The 11,233-nt window shown below is 40.2% G+C and overlaps 1 protein-coding gene and 1 non-coding gene across 2 annotated transcripts in view; one reads left to right on the plus strand and one right to left on the minus strand.

Annotated features, from left to right (window-relative positions):
* CLDN10 (claudin 10) overlaps positions 1 to 5,657 on the minus strand; it is a 105,313-nt gene extending 99,656 nt beyond the window's left edge. The window contains exon 1 of the mRNA XM_038759545.1: positions 5,300 to 5,657. Coding sequence (XP_038615473.1) covers positions 5,300 to 5,513 — 214 coding nt within the window. The 5' untranslated portion in view covers positions 5,514 to 5,657. The remainder of the gene's footprint in view (positions 1 to 5,299) is intronic.
* Positions 5,658 to 9,464: 3,807 nt separating this feature from the next.
* LOC119939762 lies at positions 9,465 to 9,602 on the plus strand. The gene has a single exon (XR_005454725.1). It is a non-coding gene; the product is annotated as a small nucleolar RNA SNORA7 (small nucleolar RNA).
* The last annotated feature ends 1,631 nt before the right edge of the window (positions 9,603 to 11,233 follow it).

Consider the following 11,233-nt stretch of genomic DNA (forward strand, 5'->3'; position numbering starts at 1 on the left):
GGTGGGATGATGAGGAGTTCTGTTTTGGATAAATTAAGATTGAGGTTGGGACATCCAAGTAGAGCTGTCCTGAAGGCAGAAGGAAATGCAGAGACTGCAGAGAAGAAAGATCAGGGCTGGAGATTCAGGTCTATGATGGTATTTACTAAGTGCTTACTACTTGCTAAGTGCTAGAGTAGAGATAAGAAAATCAGATCAAACACAGTCTGAGGACCACTAAAAATGTCAGGTAACCGAAGTGTAAGACTGCAAGATTGTCAGTTGAGAAACTTCTTTAATTCCTCATTTTAAAATGAGATTATGCATTTTGTTATTTATTCATTTCTGATTTCTTTCCTCTAATTTGTTTGAATGACTGCAGAATTAGATGGTACCATGGTTTTTCAGATTTTCCCATTGCTTCAGCTTCTTAAAGGAATAGACAGAGAAAAAAGGCCAGTGTATCTTGGAATGATTCCATCTGAGAAAGGAAATTCCGATTTTCAAGTTTCTATTTCCTTTGGAAAGCTGAATTAGTGTTGTTGATTTTTGAGGCGTTTGCTTTCCAAAATAGGTACTTATTTGTGCAAAGTAGTAATTGGATTTCCTGATAACCTTAACAAGCAGAAAGAGTGATTTGTTTAAAGGAAATTCAGATTTTCAAGTCTCAATTTCCTTTGGAAAGCTGAATCAGTGTTGTTGATTTTTGAGGAGTGTTCTCTAAACCAGGTGGTTATTTGTGCAAAGTAGTATTGGATTTCCTAACAGTAACAAGCAGAAAGAGTGATTTGTTGATGTGTTTTGGTTTGTTGTTTTTTTTAAGACCGGGAGCATTTGGCACCTCATTAAGATTATAATGTCTTATTTTTTTATATAATACTTTTATTCCCAAAGAACTTTCATATTACCTAACTTTTATCCTCTAAACATCCCTGGGAGGTAGGGAAAGGCAGGTAGTACTACCCATATTATACAGAGGAGGAAACTGAGGTGTAGGAAAGTCAAGTGACTTGCCCAAGGTCACATAGCACACCAGTGGCAATGCTAGGACTAGAAGCTGAGTCCTCCAGCTCCCAGCCCACTGCTTTTTCCAAAATACCATGTTGCCTTCCCAATTATTATAACAAAATAAAATTGTACCGTAGAGTTGAGTTCTTGATTAAGCTGCTCCGCTTTGGTGGAGATCAAAGTGGAAGGGAACAAATGCAGGTCTGAACAGTTGGAAAGGTTATAGTATGATAAAGCATGTAGTATGATATCAGATATGAATTGATAATAACTATTGTTGTCATTATTGCTATATTTAATAAATACTCACTATGTACCCATCCTTGTACTAAGTGCTGGGATAAATACAAAATAATCAGGCCAGCCACAGTCTTTGTCCCTAATGGATCTTAGTACACTGCTTTGCAAATAGTAAGCTCTCAATAAATACGACTGAATGTAGCTCAAACTCTAAGGAGGTTGAGGACAGGTTATTTGATCCCCATTTTATAGATAAGGAAACTGAGGCACAAAGAAGTTAAGTCCTTCCCCAAGGTCACACAAGTGACAGATGGTACAGCTGGGATTAGAATCCAGGTCTTCTGGTTCCCAGGCTAATGTTCTTTCCACTGGGCCACAGTGCTTCAAACACCAGGAAAGAAGAAGGGATAGAGTGGGACAAAGGACCAGAGTAGAAGAGAAGATACATAGGGTAAGGCAAACTAAGAGGCCATAAGGACAGAAAGAGGGAATTAAAGAGGATAAGAGAAAGGAGGAAAAGAAATAAGGATAGGAGGAAGAGGGGGAGGAGAAAGAAAAGGAAAAGAGGGAGAAAGAAAGGAGAAAGGGAAATGCAGAGGGGAGGAAGTGCTTTATTTATCCACCGACTTTAAATCACTGGTATTTATTAATTGCACTAAGCAATTAAGGGCTTGGAGGGTACAATAGAAACAGTTTTGGTAGACACATTCCCTGCCCACAATGCACTTACAATCTAGATGGGGAGACAGACATGAATATAAATAGATAAAAAATTACAGACATGCATATAAGCACCATGGGGCTGAGGGAGGGATGAATAATGAGTGAAAAACCAAGTGCAGGACATCTGGGCCTTGGTGGGGATAAAAGTGCCACCTCTAATCTCTCAGCTGCTATAAGCCTCAGTGGTAGATAGGGCCCAAAATGCACAGATGTTCTCAAGCTCTGTGCCTGACTACATTGTCTTGTCTTATGCTGTTGAGTTGTCTCCAACCTTAATGACACCATGGACACATCTCTCCCAGAATGTCCCACCTCCATCTGCAATCTTTCTGGTTGCGTATCCCTAGAGTTTTCTTTGTAAAAATATGGAAGTGATTTACCATTGTCTCCTCCTGTGCGGTCAACTTGAGTATCTGCTCTCGACTCTCTCCCATGCTGCTGGTGAGTTTTGACTTGTAGCATATTGCCTTCCACTCACTAGCCATGGCCCAAGCTAGGAATGGAACGGATATGCCTCTTCTTGACTTTTCCTCCCAAAGCTGAGACTGGTAGGGTCCCGGAAACTCTCCAGGTGTGACCCTGAGAGGAGCCTGACTACAAAGGGAGGAAGATATAGTGTGAGAAGCAGTGTGGTCTAGTGAATAGAGCATGGGCCTGGGAGACAGGAAGATCTGTATTCTAATCCCGGCTCTGCCACGAGCCTGCTGTGAGACCTTGGGCAAGTCACGTAACAGAGGTGCAGGGAAGTTATTTCATCTGTAAAATGGGGATTAAGATTGGGAGCCCCATGTAGGACAGGGACTGCGTCCAATCTGCTTTTCTTGTATCCACCTCAGCTCTTAGAACAGTGCATGGCACATAACTGCTTAAAAAAATCCCGCAATAATAATAATTATTATTATTATTGTGGCCTTGTGAACCCCTTCCCGTGTGCACTATCTGAGGAGACCCAAATTTACTAAACACTAATGTGCCTCAGATAAATTGGAGGTAGAGGTGCAGGGAAATTGGGGACTGTCCCACCCAAATCAGCCATCAGGTCCCTAGCAAGAGCATTGCTTTAGCTGTGTGTGTATTTATGCCTGTGCCTGTCCTGATTCATTCATTCAATTCAATCGTATTTATTGAGTGCGCACTGTGTCCAGAGCACTGTACTAAGCACTTGGGAAGTACAAGTTGGCAACATATAGAGCCGGTCCCTACCCAACAGCAGGCTCACAGTCTAGAAGGGGAGGACAGATAACAAAACATATTAACAAAATAAAATAGAATGAACATGTACAAGTAAAATAAATACAGTAATAAATACGTACAAACATATATGCAGATATACAGGTGTTGTGGGGAGGGGAAGGAGGTAAGGCCGGGGGGATGGAGAGGGGGAGGAGGGGGAACATATAGAGCCAGTCCCTACCCAAAAGTGGGCTCACAGTCTGGAAGGGGGAGACAGACAACAAAACAAAACATATTAACAAAATAAAATAAATAAAATAGTAAATATATAATATACGATTGAATGAATGAGTGAATTCCTTCCCAATTTCACCCTGGGCTGGGTTTGGTATGGACCTCGGCAATCCTGTTCATCAATGTGAAAATGACTCTACATTGGAGAAAGGAGCAATTCCCTCCACTCCCCACATGGATTTTTCAGACAGAGATTTTTGAGAGAGGAGTAGAGGCAGTTGTAGCCTGGCTTGGTCTCAGAAATGCAAACAGGAGACACACTTCTAAACTGTGAGCTCCTTCGTGAGCGGAGAAAGTGTCTATCATCTGTGTTGTATTGTACTTTCCCAAGCTCCTAGTATAGTGCTAGGCATAAAATAGCACACAATAAATACCACTGATTGATTGCAAGCTTCTAAGGGTCATTTTGCTTCTTCATATTTGTGAAGTACACAAAAATAACAAAAGTAAAATAAGGCAGAAGGAGGAAGATGAAAGGGGGAAGGGGAGAAGCAAAGAAAATTTACCTTTTTATAAGCTTTATTGTAAAGATTTGTTCATTTTCAATTGTATTAATAACTTCATAATAAGGCTAGTATACAACAGATCCAGCTAAATAGAATTCATGGCAAGAATAGATTATTACAAAAAAGGATTTAGCTATAAAAACTGGTCAAGAATAGCCTAAGTGAATGACACAGAGAAGATGTGAAATTCTGACTTTTCCCCTCTAGTCTTCTCTTCCACTATATTTTTCTATTATTTGCCTTTTCCTATTCTCCACTGAACTGGCGAAGAGGACTTCTGAGGTGGAATAAAGAATCGGGGCATCTCCGAAAATGGGATTAGAAACAAGTCTGAAACAAGGTTTACCAAATCCCTGTTTCCAAATGAAAATTCAAGCGAGACAACTAGAACTTGCTCTCATTAAGTGCTCCTAGGTCCATTCCACTGGGACTTAATCCCAGGGTCGGCAGTTTGAGAGTCTAATCTGGGTATCCCAGCTGAAAATTGGACATCTGGATGTTAGTTACCCCTGATTTGAGCAAAGTATCATCCCTTTAATCTCTGGCACTGACTGTTTTCTAATGCTACACACACTTGTCAGCAAAGTCCATAAAACACTATGCTTTGATAACTTCATGACTAAAAATCTTGTCCCTCTTCCCTAAACTGAGGTTCACTTTTGCTGAATAAAGTCTGCCTCCATTACTAGACCCCTCTGCTAGGATTCAGAAAGTAATCATTTTATCTGTCAGTGGCACAAAATACATAGAGAACTAAATTATTCTGAAGACATTGCTGGGATTGTTGGAGACTCCACCTGAAAATTATCAACATTAACAAATGTGGTACTGGATATATTCATATTTTCTGGAATATATACACAATATTTCCTTTAGGTCCAAGCTACCCAAAGTGTGGTCAAAGCTTGAGAAAATCCCAAACTTCTGTATGTCTGAGCAATCCAACATGAGGCTTGCAAAACCCTTCCCCTCAAGTCACAGTTTTACTCGCTTGCACAGACAGAGTTTGGGAACATTTATACAGTCTCAGAAATTGAAAATGAAAAATAAAAAATGTTAAGGTTACTGATTGGCACCTTGGCAGCATTGTTTTCTGAAGTCCATTTTTCAATAATCCCACCAGTGAAAAAAATTAGAATAAAAGAAGACCTACAAGCTATTCTATTCCACAGTGCACTTCCCCATTACGGAACTTCTCAAATATTTTATCTGTTCTTAATTATATTCATCTCCACCTAGGGATATAACCTCAAAAGCTTCCTTTCTACAGGGAATAGGAATCAGACAACCTTAGGGCATTCAATACATTTAGAGCATGACTTACAAGGTGCACAAATCAAAATCGTATTCTTGCCTAAAAAAGCGACTGCCTTTACCTGCTACATTGAAGATAGTCAGGTGTGGTCTGCAGTGGAAGGATCCCAATGCATTTCCTGCACAGTTCATCCAAAGACCTTGGAAAACCCACGTAGCAGTGATAACAGATGATGCTCTGGTAGTTACTTTCCATTCATTGGATACAGTAGCAGCAATAAGAGCTCCAACCCCGACACATCCAAAGACAAAAGCAGAAATCTGTGCCCCTGACATACTTCGTTGTCTTCACAATGAAACCGTGAGGGAAACTGAAAACGGTGGTGGCCTAAATGCAGGGTGAGGGGAAACGTTCAACATAAGCAAATTACAAGAGCTGCAAGTGAGTTAATGTGGGTATGTAACAAACCCTTCATGGTTGGCTGGATGACGAGCTACAGCAATTAGGAAGAAACACCATTTGTATAGGGTAGTGTGAGTAAAGGCCATACTCCAAAATTCCTCATTAACTGGGGTAGGATTTTAATAAAGTTTTAAAGATTTATTTCCAAGGATTTTTCTGTTTGAATTTTTTGTTGCTGATTGTGAAAGTTAATGCTTAATTTTCAGTTGACCTGCGGTGTAATGAGCCATCAACCAGCAAATAACACAAAGTCCAGATGTAAAGTTCTGGGAAAAAAATATGTAGAAAAAGAATAGTATAAGTCTATTGGTCTGGGAATTAGTTTCTTAAACATGGAAGGTAATAATACAAGGTGAATCTAAAATAAATGAATACAACTTAAATGGAAGTAGAAGCCCACTATTTCTGTTCCTCTAGCTTACTCCATTTTCAGGCAGTCCCTGTCCATAGGGTCTTCTTCAAACTTGATTTCACTTTCAAAAAACCTTTTCTGTTTTCTATCTCCAATTTTTTTGGCCCAGTTTTTTGGGAAACTGGCACCAGCTTTAGGTTAGGGAGCCATCTAGGGCAGTCAATATTAAGGCTTCCATGAAGCTGGCGAGAAATCATACCTGAAAGTAAGAGGTCCAGGGCTACTTTTATAAGCAACTGAAGGAATATTTACTACTGTGGTATATTAGGATTATTTTTTAAATAGTTTCATTCTAAATTGAGTATCTATGAGGCTGTTGTGATGTCAAATCTTCTATGTCTGTGAGATCTGGACTTAGAGAAGGTAGATCCAGCTTTGAACGGTTCCTCAGTATTATCAATAAACTATACTCAACATTAAATCATAGGATAAGATTACCATCAGTGTGGGACTAAAATGCAGTCAGTTTTCCAGCATTAAAGTAACACTCTAAGCAGCACAGTTCCACTGGGTGGGAAATATGAGACAAAGGGTTGACAACAGTATATCCAAGCAACTGCTGTATGGGGACTTGGGGAAAGAGCACAGGACTGGGATTCAGGATACTTGGAATCTAGTCCTGATTCTGTCACTAGCCTTTTGTGTGATCTGGAGACAGTCACTTCAGTTCCTCATCTGTAATGTGGGGAGAGAATACCTGAAGAGCGGCATGGTCCAGTTGAAAGAGGACAGGACTGGAAGTCATGAGACCTGGCTTCTAATTCTGGTTCTGCCACGTGGCAAGTCACTTCACTTTTATGGACCCTCAGTTTATTCATCTGTAAAATAGGGATTAAATATCTGTTCTCCCTCTCCCTTAGACTGTAAGCACCATAGAGGACATGGACTGGCCAATCTGATTATCCTGTATCTATGTGTTTGGCAAATAGAAAGGACTTATATACCACCACTATTATTATTGTTCTCTCTCCTTCTGAACTGTGAGCTCTGTGTGGGGCAGGGACTGGGTCCAATCTGAAATATCTTCTCTACTCCAGCAACTAGCACATTGTTTAGCTTATAATAAAGCAGTTAATAAATGCTATCAATATTATATGCCATTCCAGAGGCCAAAAAAAACAAATTTAAAGACATGGTAAACCACAGTTTCAAATAATGCAACATAGCAGTGGAATGTAGTAGACATATGTTTGAAGACAAAACTCAGGAATTTAAGGAGGCAAAGTAAAGAATAGAGACAAGCCATTATGTGACAAATGCATTAGACTGTAAGATTGTTGTGGGCAGCGAACATGTCTGTTAATTCTGTTGTATTGTACTCTCCCAAATTCTTAGTATATTGCTCAACACATAGTAGGTGCTCAAATACCATTGACTGGCACAAAATCCATTCTTACACAGAAACAATGCAAGATGGTACATAAATTCTGCATTATTTTCAACCACATTTAGACTCATGGATAGGATCTCACCAATCATTTTGAATACAAAGGACAACTGTACATATGTATTGTATGTAAAGGAACAAGAAATAATCTGATCCTGCAATTTGATTCTTTAAATTTTAAGCTTCAAGGAAGATGTTGGTCATTCTCTTAACAAAACAGTTAAAAATTAATCTTTTAGCCCCTTCCTTTAAAGTGGTAGCAGGTTTTAGCCTTTGTTGCTATCAAAAGTCTGAGGGAAAGACCTTAGTTACAAAAGTAGGGATTCTCAAATCTTGAAGGAGCAACAGGCATCACTTGAGCAGTGGTACCGACAAACTGTCAATCACAAATTTCAAATTTATCAAGGACATGAAAATCTGACGTGTTTCATTCTAACTGAAAAACAGCAGAACATCATGAAGTACTGACACCACAAATGTATTCCACTCAGAGTGTGCAGAAAATAGAAAAACAGTCTTGCCAAATGTGCTTTTGATTTGGTACACTGGTCTAAAATGTCTTTTCAAAGTAATATAAAAGATTCATTACAGAGGATGAATTGAATCAATTTCAGCTCAAGTATGAATGCTGGATGTATTAAAAAACAAACAGAATTATGTGGTACAAGCGTAATTGAATTCTGATAAAACAAAGATTACCCAACTGCTTTTTAAATGACATCACAGATACAACATGGTGACCATCCCAGAAACCCGAGTGTACACCAGACTCTCCTAGTTCTTCTAATAGCGGGGACAAAGTTAGAGGCTTTAAGGGGGAAAATTTTCAGCATTCAACAAAGTCTAATTAATTCGGACCTCTGTAATTAAGAGTAGGCAGTCATTTGGACCTGTTCTTTCAATTGCTGTTTCTGCCAAAGTGACAGTTTTGATTTACAGAAGGAAATTTTTGGTCAGCATATAATAAAGCCTTTGTTAATAGCTGGAAATACCCAGAGGCAGAGGGGAACGAGCAGGAAAAAGGGAGAGAGACTTGAATCTTCAGAGGCCATGGTACATTTAAAGAGGAAGTCAAAGAAAGATGTAGCCCAGTCCAAGCACCCACAGAGATACACGGGGAGACACCTAAGATTAAAGGAGCATTTAAATATATGTATATGTGTGATATATGTCACACACACACCCCCCCAAACAATTCAGGCCCTTCACCAATTCATCCCGGACTTCTCCCCAGTCCGAATTAATGAAATTTTAAAGTGTATTTTCTCCTTTGTGTTCTCTAGGGAGGCCATGGATAACCTTATGGAAAACTCAGCATTGCTTTGCCAAATTGGAAACAACAGAAGTAAACATTACATACTTCAGAGATTATGTAATGTAACATAATGGTGTCATATGGATATCCAAGAAGTTCTTCGGGAACGGAACTTTGAGCGTATGACTGGCGGGGAAAGGCCCTGACTCCTCATTCACTCCAGAATCACTCTGTTCCCCTCTCGGTTCCCTGTAAACATGGGGGCTGCATCTGATTCATGAGAGTCCACAAGGTGGGGGGAAGCTGAGTTTTTATAATTAAAATACCGGCCATGAAGGCATCTAGAGACAGATCAGAGCAGAGGACAGATAAGCTGAATTCCAGATTGTCCAGTATAAAACTGGACAAACAGCCACCCTTGCTTTCTCCCTCCTGTGATTTAGAGCAATGGAGCAACTGTCTTAGCACAGAGGCTGTAGGTTGATCGTGACACCAAGAGGAAAAATGAAAATGATATTAGGCACTGTCGGTAGCACAATGCAGCAAGGAACAAGTTTTACCTGTACATGATGTGGATAGGGTGAACATTCATGTAATGGCTGTTCAGTCATATTTGCAAACACCACTAAAAATCTCAGTGTCATAAGTATCATCTTAAAACCCAAAGAGCAGAGAAATATAGAAATCAATGGAATTGTCCCATCTGGGTAGCCATCTATAACTTCATAGCTTTATGGCAGGGCCATTTCCTGTCCTGTATCATTCCATATCCCCTCTCAGGATCGCACCTGGAGAGTTTCCAGTACTCTGCCAGTCTTGGCTACAGAAGGAAGAGTCAGGCAGAGGCATACCCTTTCCATTCCTAGCTTGGGCAGTGACTAGCAAGTGGAAGGCAATCTGCTACAAGTCAAAACTCACCTACGCTGGGCAGCAATGGCATGGGGGAGAGTCGAGGTCAGAGACAAGCTTACTGTGCAGAAGGCGGCAATGGTAAACAACTTCAGTATTTTTACTAAGAAAATGCTATGGATACACTACCAGAATGGTTGGTTGCAGGTGGGGAGTGGGGCATTCTCGGAGAGATGTGTCCATGGAGTCAATATGGGTCAGAAATGACTCGACAGCATAATACAGGACAAGACTATTCTGTCCAGGAGTGTAGATTGCAAGCTCATTGTGGGCAGGGAATGTGACTTTGTTATATTGTACTCTCCCAAGCACTTAATACAATGCTCTGCAAACAGTAAGCACTCAATATAAATGACTGAATGAATGAATGAGGAGTCAGAGAGCCCATAGCTCTAGATGAATGTTATTCTGTATTTCTAAGTTTAAAAGGTATGCTTGCAAACACATTTGTTTTAAGGTTATCTGTCACAATACTGGAGATAAAGTACAGTACATTCTACCTACATGCTTTCAAGTCAGCAAGCTACAAGTATCACAGAAAGTCCCAGACAGCTATTCAAGAGTTGTTCTATGTGGATGACTGCACCTTAGAGGCGTGCACCCAAGAAAAACAAATGATTGTAAACTACTTTGTAGAGTCAGCCAAGCTCTGCAAGATTGCAGCTTCCCTTCATCTTCCACCAGCATCAAGACTCAGAGGCTCCCTATCAATCCACAGTATTTATTGAGTACTTACACAAGGCAGAGCACTGTAGCTTGGAAGAGTACAATACAGTAAGTAGATACAATTCTCCTCCTCAAAGAACGTAAAATCTGAGAGAGAGACATTATCGTGTATTACAAGTAGGAGAAGCAACTGACTAAAGGGATAGGGTATACATAGGAAAGCAGCATGGCTTAGTACAATACAGTAAGTAGACACAATTCTCCTCAAAGAATCTAAAATCTGAGAGAGAGACATTATTGTGTTTTACAAGTAGGAGAAGCAACTGACTAGAGGGATAGGGTATATATAGGGAAGCAGGGTGGCTTAGTGGAAAGGGCATGGGCTTGGGAGCCAGAGGTCGTGAGTTCTAATCCTGGCTCCGCCACTTGTCAGCTGTGTGACTTTGGGCAACATACTTAACTTCTCTGTGCCTCAGTTACCTCATCTGTAAAATGGGGATTAAAGACTGTGAGCCCCATGTGGGACAACCTTGCATCTACCTCAGTGCTTAGAACAGTGCTTGGCACATAGTAAGTGCTTAACAAATACCATCATTATTATTATGAGTACATTGGTGTTGGGGGCTGAATATCTAAGTGCTTAATGGAGATAGATTCAATTGTCTAGATGATGCAAAAGAGAGGTTAAATCAGGTGGAGAAATGACAGGCTAATAAAGGAAGGCTTCCTGGAGGAAAGACAATTTTGTGAAGCTTTAAAGAAGGGGAGAGAGTGGTCTATAGGACATGAAGAGGGAGGGTAATCCAGACAGTAAGGAAGGCAAGAACAAAGGGTCAACAGTGAAAGAGATGAGAATGAGACACAGTGCTATTAAATGAGCCAAGTGTACAGACTGGGTTGTAGTGGGAGAAGAATGAGGATATATAGGGAGGAGAAAGTTGATTGAGTCACATATAATTGATGA

Source organism: Tachyglossus aculeatus, chromosome 17 (assembly GCF_015852505.1).
Source record: "Tachyglossus aculeatus isolate mTacAcu1 chromosome 17, mTacAcu1.pri, whole genome shotgun sequence".
NCBI classification, from domain to species: domain Eukaryota; kingdom Metazoa; phylum Chordata; class Mammalia; order Monotremata; family Tachyglossidae; genus Tachyglossus; species Tachyglossus aculeatus.